Genomic DNA, 12,810 nt, shown 5'->3' with positions numbered 1-12,810 from the left:
ACATTATAACCTTCATAAAGGTGGAATTTATTGCAGGACTGTTGGTTTTACCAAGCTGTACCTAATAAACTGGCAACTGAGTGTAAGTCTGTACATTTCTAAGTGGAAACAAATTGAAACTTGATGAATGATGCTGGTTCATTTGTTCATCTTGTCTATAAAACGTCAGAAAATACAGTGAAAAGTGCTCATAATTTCCGCAAGCCGAAAGTGACACATTCAAATGCCTTGTTTTGGTTGACCAACAGTCTGAATCCCAAATAAATTCAGTTTATTTTCATATAACACAGAGACAAGAAGCAAATCCTCACATAAGAGGCTGGAACCAGCTTGGAAAAATTACTAACACAATCAATCAATTATTAAAACTGTTTCTGGTTAATTTCTTTGTTGACTGACTAATCAATTATTCAACTAATCCTTTCAGCTCTACTCAGAAATACGACTTGAGCTGCTCTGACAGTTCACTTCCGTTGTGAGGGCAGACCGTACTGTCATTAATCTTGTGAAAGACTCTTTATCTCTCCCAAATGGTTATTTTAACACCTCTCACAATAGATAACTTCAAAATGATGGACAAGAGATGTATGTGTGATGACTAAAGAATACTCAGTTGGCTTACATTTCGTTGTCAACCCCCGCCAATTAAGTATATTTTAAGGTTCTGAATGAATATATTCTTACAATTAATTCATGCAGTTGTTTTAATTTGAACTTGGTGTGCATTTTGTATTTGTTGTTTTATTTTTTATTTGCAAATGTTGAGAAGATTGTCATGATTGGCTCTCAGCTGTTCACCTGACTGCTCCAAATTCTTTAAAAGAGGTGAAATTTGAATGACAAGCATGCAAGATTTTTTAACCTGTTGATTTTGACAAATAGTTATAAACATTCACACTTTTGTTTATATTCTGATGTGTCATAGGTTTGGCCAAATGTTGATAGCTGGCTACCTTTGAGTCCAAGCTGAAGCACGTTATTATTTAGCTATTGGAATATTTATAAGTTAAATGCAATATTAATGAATGAAAAAAATGTGTTATCACATCTATTAAGGTTAACTATTGTTGTCAAGAAAACACACTGACACGGGTGATATAAATGGAGAAATAAAGCCTTCACTTTTTAAAATAAAAATAACTACTTTTTGTTCTACAGTAGGCCTTCGCTCAAAGCCTCAGAAAACACTACAAGCCTGTGTTTGTGCTGCATGTGCAATGTTCTCTATATTGTAAACTTTGTCATGCAGCTACCAACACCGGATAGTTGTGTTTGGAAAACGTTAAACCTATTATTAAAGTCAAAGTTCAAATGGGAATTACAACAATAATCAGTTTTGTTATACCCAAAAAGGTAAAAAAAAGTTAAAAAGTTAAATATTATTAATAAACACAATCCCCACAGTGACACAAGCAAAAAAGGAGAAAAAGAAACCATGTAAACCAGAGCTGTACAAATATATCCAGAGCTATATATATATATATATATATATATATATATATATATATATATATATATATATATATATATAAATGCAATTTAATTTTCATATTGTGCTCACAACCATAATTTACAAAGAAAACAGTACTTTTTGGGCCTATAACATTGTTGACATTACTTCTTTTCCCACATCAACACCATGTAAATTTCTTATTTACACACAGTGTTTACAGTTATTCATAAGCAAGTGTAAATACTTCATTCATCTTATGTACAAAGGTTTAAAAACCACTTAACCGTTATCTGAACAAATGCTACTGTTAATGCTAATATACACCTTTTCCTTAAAAACTTTAGTAAAACAAATACATTATAGTCACTTCAACCCACCCAGGAGATATAAAAAATAACTATTTACAAAAAATATAAAAAGTCTACTCATTTATGTGGGTTTAAATAGCTCTAGGCTAATGTAACAACAATTGTAATTTGTTTATTTACTGCCCCTGAGAGTAATTTCTTCAGCACTTAATGGTTATTTTATGGCTTTATCAAATATAGGAAATTAACTGTGTTACTGCCAAACAAATAGAGTTTTAATAGGAGAAACATCAAGCCACTTATAAGAATAATCTAACAGGAGGCTTTTAGTCCTCAGAATATTTTCATTACACTGATGAACCAGCAGAGGGGGATATTATCCCAAATAATCTGTTCAGGTAGTCACAGTAAAGACTTGCTCTGTTTTCCTAAAAAAATAAACCATTTATAGGCTACAAAATAGGTTTCTTTATTACCATCAAACATTTCCTTTACCTCCTGCACACTTGGAGAAGGAGGATTACTCCAAGTGTCTGAATCTTTCAATCTCACATTTTATGAATCCTTCTACAAGCTTTTCACATAACAAACATGTAATTAAATAGTTTTTGATTCATTTAAATACATAACAATGGTGGCATTTAAAAGTTTAAAAGACAACAAGGCTCCCAATTACTGTGAGGTGCGCATGTTCTCTGAAACAGAGGTCACAGGGCGTTTCACAGTTGGAGGGTTCAGATGACGACGCTGGTGCCACTGCGAGAACTCTTGTCCTGAGAGAGACATACTAACTTTAGTTTCACTTCTCTAGCAATCAGCAAACTTCAGACTGTTTTTAAAATGACTAGGCTTGATGTAAATGCATTAGTGTAGATGCAACAGTGTGTGTCTGCCAACTAAAGCAACGTGTGTCTTACAGAGTTGCGTACATTCCTCCGTGCTCCTGGTTTCTGTCCTGGTTCGTACTCGGAGTAGCTGGGAGGTTTATCAGCCCAGCCTTCTCCTCCTCTCCTCCCTCCTCCTCCTCCTCCTCCTCCTCTCCTGCTGCTGTCTTCATCATCCGAGCTCCAGGACCCTCTTTTCGAGCGCCTTGATGCTGGGGGAGAGTAGTTTCCTCTGGACCTGCTGTCAAACAGGTCATCCCTGGAACGGGAACGGGGGCGGTCCATGCTCCCTCGTGCCCCGCTGCGACTCCGCCCGTCAAGTGACTCCTCGCTGTAGCTCCTGGGAACACCTCTAGACCGGGCAGGTGAGGGGTGACGCCTGCCCACTGGTCCTCGCTCGTCACGACGGTTAAAGCCGCTACGGCTGCTCTCGCTGGAGCTCGGGGGGCGAGTCTTGGGTGCAGGGGGTGGGAGTCTGCCCAGCGGCTGCTCTCTTATTGGTGGAAGTGTGATGACGCGACGCTCTGTTGGGCCCTCATCAAGGGCAGAGATCATGCTGGGAGGGCCGGGGGAAAATGGGACGGTGGTTTGCATGTGCTGGGGAGGAGGTGGGATGTGCTGCATGTGGTGGGGAGGAGGTGGGATGTGCTGCATGTGGTGGGGAGGAGGTGGCTGGGACTGATGGGAAAAAGACACCAAAAGAAGAAGAAATAGAGAAGTAAATACAAATGTAAACCACCACTCGTACAGCTCTTGTGTCTCTGTGAATTTCACAACCTACGCCCCTTGGAAATCGAAAATGAACTGAGGCTAGTGGCTTACTGCCTCGGCTTAACAATTTCCTGGGGGAAACCCTGCATTACATTTTTTCAAGGTACTTTTTAAACACCAACTCTGGTGTGCACTACATTGTAAAGGGGCCAGTATACTCCGTCAGAACTGTTTGTCGGATGGGCGGATAGCTTCAGGAACCCACCACACCTTTCCGAGGTTGTATTGGGGGGCTGTGTCAAACCATTTCTGTAACTTTCCAAAACTGACGAGTCGACATTCACAGACTTCACGCCGTGATAGGCCAGCTGTGTGGAGGTGAGAAAGGAGCCACGATCTGAACTTCTCTCTCTAGCTGTGTTTGATTCTTTCCACAACTATTTCTGTCACTTATCATGTGAACAACCAAATGCAAGACAATGACTGTCTGAAAATGTGCACTGTTACTCCCATATTTAAATGTTACGTGACAGCTGCAGAGACAGACAGAAAAGGTGGGACAGAGAGAGGAGATGACATGCAGCAAGGGGTGGCAGGGTGGAATCGAACCCACGGTGCTGCGATAAGGACTCAGCCTTAAAAGGTAGGGTATGCGATTCTAATCCAATACACATCTTTTTGTCAAATTCAGCGAACATCTCTTCACGGTCCGCTAGCTGTCTGTTCAGTGTTTGTACACAGCCCTGGCTCTGTAAATGCTAAACAAAAAAAGTGGCTCGGACCGAGCCACACAACACTATTCCAGCCATGATTTGTGTGTCAGGTAACGTTAAATGACTTGCCCACGGACATTCAGCTTACTTTCTAGTTTGCCAAGATATACTGTTGTTGTGATGTTTGCTATAGTAGCTGGAGAGTTGTGAGTATCGCTGCCTGGAGCTGGTTTGTCCATCTTGTCCTCTCTGGCTGTTAGCTTACCAGCATATAACTTGCTGTGTTGTTGTTCGCTTTGGTATTTATCACGGTATTGGATTTCTCCAGAATCACAAACCCCACCTTTAATGGTACGCGCTCTACCTGGTGAGCTACCGGGGCACCCCACCTACCATTACTTCTATCAGCCACTAAAACTTCGGTTTCGTCTTCTGCCTTGGCAATGATTTTGAACTTAAAAATCTCATTAAATACCTCAAAAATGCAAATCTTTTTTTGCAAAAAAAATAAATAAATAAAGCTATGGCAACTTGTTTGGTATGTTGTAAAAATGCAAAATTGCAAAAAATCACTGGATTCTCCTAAAAGACAAATTTTAGTCTAAATGAATCTGCTAATAATATGAGCCACCTCCTCTTCAAAGCAATACCACTGGAAAAACGGTATTATTGGCCTCCAAAGTTATACTAAAATACTACAATAAAGCAATAAAGGAAACAGTAATGGTTGCAGTAAACAGTAAGGGTTTACATATAAACAGCTGGGAATGACAATATGACAAAATGATCTGATGCTCTTCTGTTTACATAAACAGATTTGAGAATTACATACCTGTAGCTGAGGACTGGTCATGTCTATCCCCCTCATCTGGCCCTCCAGGTAATCAAGCATTTGATTGGTGTTGGCAGGGGAATAGTTGCCATGGACACTGGGAGGGGCCATGTTGTAAGATGAATATTGAGGAGGAGGGAGGGGCATAGAATTCATAGGTATGCTCTTCCCTGAAACAGATCCTGGAGAGACAAAAATACATTCACAAAATAAAGACAGGTGATACAAATTTGGAGACATTTGTGGATGAATACCCACCTACAGTCTAAAAAGGTATTAAAGCCACAATGTGCTCATTTCATTAACTGACTTGCCGTGTGACATGGTGTGTGTGGGTTTGTGTGTGTACCTGAGTAGAGTAGCGGGTTCATCTGGGAGGAGGCGTGGCTCATTGGTCCATATGCCGGCTGTCCTCCTAACCAGGGAGCCATGGCCCTCTGAGCATCCTTCATCATACGGTGCTGCATCACCGCTGAAAAATGAGGACAGCACTTTCTTTCATCTTTATCAATTCAGGAAGGTCTTCTGTAAATATACAGGCTCTTTATCTGCACTGTGGTCGACATTACTTGAGAGAGAGAGATTTCCAAAGTATACAATAAGCTTTCAGACTATTTTCTACCTACCAGGTAACACTGATTTTAGTTTATACCAGAACAGTATGAAAGTCTCCTTGCCGAGATAGGGGTAAGAAAGGTAACCCATCACAGTGCACATTTACTTTTTATTTTTTGTCTTAAGGTAGGTTAACATTACACTGGATTGCAGTTGAGAGCAAAAATTGTTGTGAAAACTCCTTGTTTATGTTTTCAAGTCCTTGTGGGAACAACATCCAACACTGGAGAGGCATGTCGACTGCTCAACAGCAACTCTTTAAAAAGGAGAAGTTCATCTTTTTTCAAGATAACAAAACTTGTAAACAAAACTTGTACCATTGAGTCAAATAAAGAGGGTATCTGCTAAAGTTACAGTGTTCTTAGTGCAAAATTCCTTCCTTTTGTTTCCCCAGACAGCATTTCTTTGCTGAGCACCAGTGGAGGAATACTAACACAACAAGGGAATATTGCACTAAAAACACAGTAACTTGGGAACATAGCCATTTGAAGTCAGACTGCTGACACCTCATATTAGCTTCAGCTACACTTTAAAATGCAATTTTACACATAAAGAGAACTGTAGATTTTATCCTCCATCACTTACATTGAAATCATGCTAGGACTAGATCTTTTTATTGCCAGTATGGACAGGAGGAATGATTTCAGCGACTAATAACTCTCTCAATGTACATATGAGCATGTGAGAATTGTTTTGAGACAGACTTAAAAAAAAAGAAAGAAAAAGTGAACTTATCCCTTGCATGCACGAAACAACCATGTTCACAATATCTGTTGTTCACAATATCTATCCTTATTGCTTGTCTTCTGTGTATTTCTGACAACATAGGTTGTGAACTTAATGTTTCCATGTCTTGGATGTCAGAGCATCCTTAAAGCACCAACAAGGAGAGTTTTCTAATTGGTGCCTGCTCTCTACCTTTTTCAGGACAGCAGCATTGCTGTGGGCAGCAGGGACAGCGAACATAGCAGCAGCATTTCTGTGGACAACACTGGCAGCAGCAGATACAGAAGAGGAGGATCAGAAGGAGGGCTCCAATGACGATCAACAACACGGTCAACCAGTCTGAGAGAGGAGAGGAAGAGACTCGCTTAATGTGGTGTGCCCAAAGAAATAGACATCTTGTTAATAGGTATTTCTGTCCCTGATTGTGTTATAGCTCCCAATAGCAACCTATAATGCCACACACATTTAGGTTTAAAAACATCAACGGTAGAAGTAGAAACTATTTGGGGCTACAATTAAATCAGTAAGTGTATGTTTGACCACATATTTTTTCTTTTTGTTTCTTACGGTAAACAATGAGTTTGACTTCTTTGTCAGAGTCTCCAGAGGTGTCTCCAGCAGCATCGACAGAGCAGTAGTACACCCCGTTGTCCCACCACATCACCTCATTGATCACCAGGTCTGCCTCTACACACACACACACACACACACACACACACACACACACACACACACACACACACACACACACACACACACACACACACACACACACACAGAGACAGAGAGTGGTCAAGTTGCCTTTGAAGCAAATTATAAACACTTGTACTGAGATACAGCTTCACATTATAACCACAAATGCACACTGGGACTGTACTGAGTCTGGTCATGTTTGTACTGTAACCTGTTTTGTCTTCCAAGTACAATGTTGCTGAATGGCTCAAACCTCACATTCACAGGCATGTCAGTCTGTCACATTAGGTGTCAGGATGAAGTGTCTTTGCTAAGTCCTGCTCAAACATTTTTAATTTGCTCTATTGATCAACTTGTTATGATGTAGGGTTGCAACTAACAATTATTGTCATTAGCGATTCTCAATTATTTAATTGTTTGAAAATTGTGAAAAATGTGACACATTTCTAATTTTTCCAGAGTCCAAAACACAAAAACATATTGACTTTACTAAAATAGAGTAATAAGAAAGTCACAAAATATTGGCAATTAAGTAGCCACAACCAGTGATTTTTTGGTATTAAAGAATGTTTACTTAAATATTTACTCGATTATCAAAATTGTTACTGCTAATTGATTAATCAACAATCATTTGAGCTCTATTATGAAGTATAAATAGGCAGAATTATATATAATAAATATAATTAGGATGATAAAGTGTTTGAGTTATGTAGTTCTTAAAACCACATTCAGTCTCAAGACCCAACATAGTTTCGTCTTATTCTCGTCACATCTGGGTTGAGCCTGACCACAACTGTGTTGGATAGGACCACGTAGTGTTTGCATGAACTCACTATTTTGGATGGTGATCCTGCGTTCACGGTATTCTGCTCCCAGTGTCGGCTCGCTGCTTCCTCTCTTCTGGATCACTGTGCGCACTGTCCGCTGACGATCTGGACAGTCATTCGATGGGTCCTGCCCTAACTGTAGTGCAGACTGGTACGCTGCAAAACCAGAGGCAAGGTTTTCATTAAAGCAATAAATGACAATCAAATCATCTTTATTATGAAGCATCACAACAGGCTCTAGCTGTACAGGATAAGTATTGACTATCCTACTAGTGATGGTTTTGTACTGTGTCAACAGCAGGGACAATTATGGAAATACGTCCAGGACTCTATCGTTGTAAACCTGACAAAGTCTGATCAGAATCAGAATCAGAAATACTTTATTGATCCCCGAGGGGAAACTCTTTTGCTACAGCAGCTCACTATCACGTCAGTACACACAGGAATAGAAGTACTAAGCAAAAAATATAATACACTATCATACAGGTCAGAAAATAAATTAAATACCAAGTGGGTATAAGTATAAAATTAAAATAAGCGTGAAGTAAAAAGTGGGTTTACCGGTTGATGATAATAATACGATATAAAAGTAATATATTGTCTTTTTAGCCATGCTAGTGTCATGGCTCTAGGGATGGCAATGTCGGTCTGTCATTCGATCAGTCGGTCCACCACTTTGGTCCAGACTGAAATATTTCTACAACTACTGGACGGATTTAGACATTCATGGTCTCCAGAAGATGAATCCTAGTGACATTGGTAATCTCCAAACGTTTCCCATCCTGTCCTGTTTCCTAGTGTCATGAGGTTGACATGGTTTTGAGTGAAATGTCTCAACAACTATTAGATGGACTGCCATGAAATTTGGTACAGACATTCATGTTCCCCACAGGATGATCTGTAATAAGTTTGATCCCCTGACTTTTCATCTTGTGCAATCATCAGGTCAGAATTTTAATTTATCCAATACTTTTATTGGTTGATGATCGAATACTTGCAAAACGAATGACATTCCCATCAGCCTCAGCTGTAGTTTGTGTTTAGTGGTAATTAGAAAATGTTAGCATTTAGCTCAAAGCACTGCTGTGCCTGAGTACATCCTCACAGAGTCAGTAGCCTCTTAGGCTTCTTATAAATATATAAAAATTTTGTCAATAAACCAAACTACAATTCAGTGTAAACACCTTCATCAACCATGCAAAATCATTTATAGCCAAGACCATACATCACACTTCAAGGATTCAAGGGTTTTATTTGTCACATACACAAGCATAATGTGTAGTGAGTGCGGCATGCTCATCAAGGCTGTGCTAAAATATAAGCGTGAAAAATAAGAATTAGAAAAAATAAATATAGTAGATAAAAAAATATATAAATATGTAAAAACGTACATATGTCCCAATTGTAGCTATACAATAAATAGTGCAAATGTGCAGGGCAGTGGACAGAGCACAATGTGTTAGACCGAAGGCCAAAGATACACAGAGGTCAGAGGACAGAGTTCACCATCCTGACGGCTGGAAAGAAGGGGTTTCTCTGTGTTGGACTTGTGGCTGCAGAGCTGGAATAGTCTATTGATTACAAAGATGATTTCATGACCCACAAATTCTTCATTTATCATCATCAACCAAGTGTTTATAATTGGCAAGAGGATAGTTGGAGCCTACAGGTAATACACCATCTTAGCTCTTAGTAACTAAAAGAAATATACCATTTTAGATTAGGCTCACTACATATTGGAAGTTTTTCCATTCTGGCATTCTTCCATTCTGATGAATATTCGGAGAGAAGATGAGACTATATATGTGAACATGACGTCTTTTCCTCAGCAAGTCATGCTTTACCTGCTTCCTCTGTTTCACGTGAGCAGTACAGTTCAGAGACAAGTGCCTGGCAATTCAAATATACCATCACTTTTCTCTCCATTATGCTCTCCTTTGGTGTGTGGGATGTCACTTACCTGTGGAGTAGTAGTCCAGCACAGGGTCCTTGCAGAAGGACTTGTATCTCCAGGTGACGAGGACATCTTGGAGATTTGCAGAAGTGGAGTAGTCACAACGGAGGATCACTGAGGCAAACAGAGCAGTGCTGCGCTCCTGCTGAGGAACATTCACCTGAATACACACTGACACTGTGGAGAGACGGCAAACAGATGGTTACATACAGTAGTTTGTGTATTTGTGCACGTTTGTAAGGAATAAAGCTATCTCAAGTGCTGAAAAAGAAGCTGGCAATTTAGAGAAACAGTAGCCTGTGTATTGCCAAAAGTCAAGGAAAATAAGCGTGGTAGGAACAAAACAGTGTGTGTGAGGGTTTCTCTCAGCCAAGGAGTTATTTTCACAGTGGAAGAACCAGAAAAACAGGTGACGCAGACAAAGGCACAGGAAATGGTTTACTGTGAAACTACCAACGAAACATTCACGCTGGAATGAAACCTGTTGAGTTAATCTGTCCCTAAATGTGGACAGGTCACAGTGACTCTTTAAAATAAGATGGAAGACTATAAAAATGATAGGTTACAGTTTAAAACCTGTAAGTAACCTGTAAGTATCAGTAAAGTCCTCCAAATTAAGAAAAGATATTAATAATAAAATTAAAAAAATATTCCTTTGTTAGCTTCATCCTAGCTTCAACTACATACAGCATGTAAACCGACTGTAGGACAACAGCTATAAAACAAGATATACATCTTTGTGTCAAATAAACAAAACCTGTCATGTGACCGATACCTTCAGTTTGGTTAGTTCAGTCAAAATTTTGAAATACTTTAGATTCATAAACAGTTTAGTCGACTTGTTTTAAAACAACATGAGGCCAATATGTAAAGAAATGGAAATTACCTTGTAGAAGCGACAGCAGAAGGATCAGCGCAGCTAATCTCTGCATGATGACAAAACGCTGCAAAAAGCCTCGGCTCCGAATGAAAATAGGGAAACAAAACTCCTCAAATGACAAAAAATAAGAGAAAAGGGAAAGAAAAGAAAATCAAACGATGTATTCTAACATGGACCTAAACACAACTGTTCATTGTCTCGTCCTGTGTGTTTGTCTGAGCAATATCTCTGCGGTTAATTCCTGAGACTGCCGTCATCTCTGGCCACACCCCGAAACAGGTGAACGCATCCTAACCTGTGACGTAGCCAGGTGCAGACAATCCCCTAAAATGAGGACGGTCTGCCAGCGCTAACAGCACATTGCAAAAAACAAAATCAGAATATCGGGGTTAATGTAAACGTGTGTGTCTGGTGCTCATTAAGATTATTTATCGAAACAGGATATATTTTTCATTCCACCTGGAGATATCTACTAAAATAAATATAAGTAGGCTATTACATTAGTTAGTAAGATAATATTTACATCATGTAAAATATTATTATTTTATTATTTTGATGAAAAATTTCTATTTTTTGGAAACTAGCATTGCCTATATGGTGTTTTAGAATATATTTAATGAAATCGTGAACCAAAGCTTGCAATTCGCCAACATCCAATGACATTAGTCACAATTATAGCAATCATAATAAATCATTATATACAATGTTGACACAAGCTGAGAAAACCGCTTGAAAGTGCTGATGTGCATAGACAGTCGGCACAAAGGAACCCAAATGAACCTGGACTCCAGAGGGTTTCTTAGCTTTATTACACTAACGCTTGAAATGACCGTAGGACTGTGTGACACACAGTTTATGGGCAGTTTATGCTTGTGCGCCTGGTTACCAGAAGTCCTTTAAAGTTGTCACAGCAGTCTGAAGGCAATAAGAAAGTCAGCTTCACATTTACACATTCACATACTTTAAATATGTTATGAGTAGAAAATTATACTGTAAAGTTGGAATTGTAGTTGTGTATCATTCTCCTGAAATTTAATTTGTCTCACATGTATTCAGATAATAATTAAGATAAAATCAAAGTATTTGTTCGGGCATGGGAAAATACATTTTTGATTATGTTCCTTTGTTAGACACAACAGACAGTGTAAGTCTGTTTTTCTTCATTCATTCCACACTTAGTTGTAACTCTGCACTAAAACCACTAGATGTCAGCCTAATCTTTCATTTATCTGAGCTGGAGCTTTATCATGGAGCATTATTGTGTGATTTCTGTTGCACTTTGACTCTTGAATTATCTACGGTTAAACTATAAAACCAAGCTGTTTATTGCCTGGAGGAAACATGTCCTCCTTCATAAACGCCCGGGCCATCTGCATATGAATGGGACTACTATTGTGTGTTGTGCTGAAGTGCTTTCCAAGTCCTTCAAATAGTCAAAGATTGTTTTCCCTCTAAGCACACCCACTCTACACCTGCAGCCCTTCAGAGCTTTTATTTTTCCTGGAAACTCCTGCCAGTATCCAATCTGCATTTCCTGTGTTCTCCCTTATATCCTGTGCTTCTGCTGAGGCCTTAAAGCACAAACAATACTTCACTCCATGTTCACCCAGAGATGATTGCACCATCATTATGCATTTGATTTTATACAGTACAAATGTGAACTTGTAATCACTCACACTGAAAACTTGTCAGCATTAAATTTGCCTAAGCAATGTTATAAAGTAGTTCAGATTAGCTCCACCTTTTCCAGTTGCAGTGTTAAAGTGATGTTTACACATTAATGCATCAATAATTCAGTTCTTTAATATATATTCTTTATGGGTCATTCTGCATTTTGAGCACTTTTACTTTTGGTACTTTAAAGATATTTTGATACTAATACTTATGCACTTTTACTTAAGTAAAAATTTGAATGCATGACTTTTACTTGTAACAGAGTATTTCTACACTGTAGTTTTGCTACTTATACTTAAGTAGAACATCAGAGCACTACTTCCACCACTGTATTTAAGCCTCTGTGAAGTTTTCAAACCTTAAGCATTTCTCTATAACATTAAATATTAGGTGTTATTTATTAAGAGTTTGACACTTAAATACTCAACTAATCTGCTTCATCAGGACTGTGTGGGTGTGGTTTGATCAGATTTGACTGAGTGACCAACAACCCACCAAATGACATCAGAGTTTGATTCAAATTTTGCTAAATGCTGATTG

The 12,810-nt window shown here is 38.9% G+C and overlaps 1 protein-coding gene across 3 annotated transcripts; it reads right to left on the bottom strand.

Moving 5' to 3' along the window:
* Window positions 1-254: 254 nt before the first annotated feature.
* Window positions 255-10,895, bottom strand: LOC122874559 (immunoglobulin-like domain-containing receptor 1). 3 transcript variants are annotated; one of them, XM_044192608.1, is made up of 10 exons: window positions 10,603-10,895; window positions 9,723-9,893; window positions 7,769-7,918; window positions 6,810-6,929; window positions 6,435-6,581; window positions 5,251-5,373; window positions 4,902-5,083; window positions 3,300-3,323; window positions 2,679-3,269; window positions 1,604-2,534 (listed from the first exon to the last, which is right to left on the bottom strand). In XM_044192608.1, exons 1-10 carry the CDS (start codon window positions 10,646-10,648, stop codon window positions 2,496-2,498), a joined length of 1,593 nt encoding a protein of 530 aa, XP_044048543.1. In that variant the 5' UTR covers window positions 10,649-10,895; the 3' UTR covers window positions 1,604-2,495. The 3 variants fall into 3 exon arrangements, with proteins under 3 accessions (XP_044048536.1, XP_044048543.1, XP_044048526.1); XM_044192601.1 differs by having other exon boundaries at window positions 255-2,534; window positions 2,691-3,323; window positions 10,603-10,893; XM_044192591.1 differs by having other exon boundaries at window positions 2,679-3,323; window positions 10,603-10,892.
* Window positions 10,896-12,810: the final 1,915 nt, after the last annotated feature.

This window comes from Siniperca chuatsi, linkage group LG1 (assembly GCF_020085105.1).
Source record: "Siniperca chuatsi isolate FFG_IHB_CAS linkage group LG1, ASM2008510v1, whole genome shotgun sequence".
NCBI lineage: Eukaryota > Metazoa > Chordata > Actinopteri > Centrarchiformes > Sinipercidae > Siniperca > Siniperca chuatsi.
This window is presented reverse-complemented; position numbering and strand designations above follow the sequence as displayed.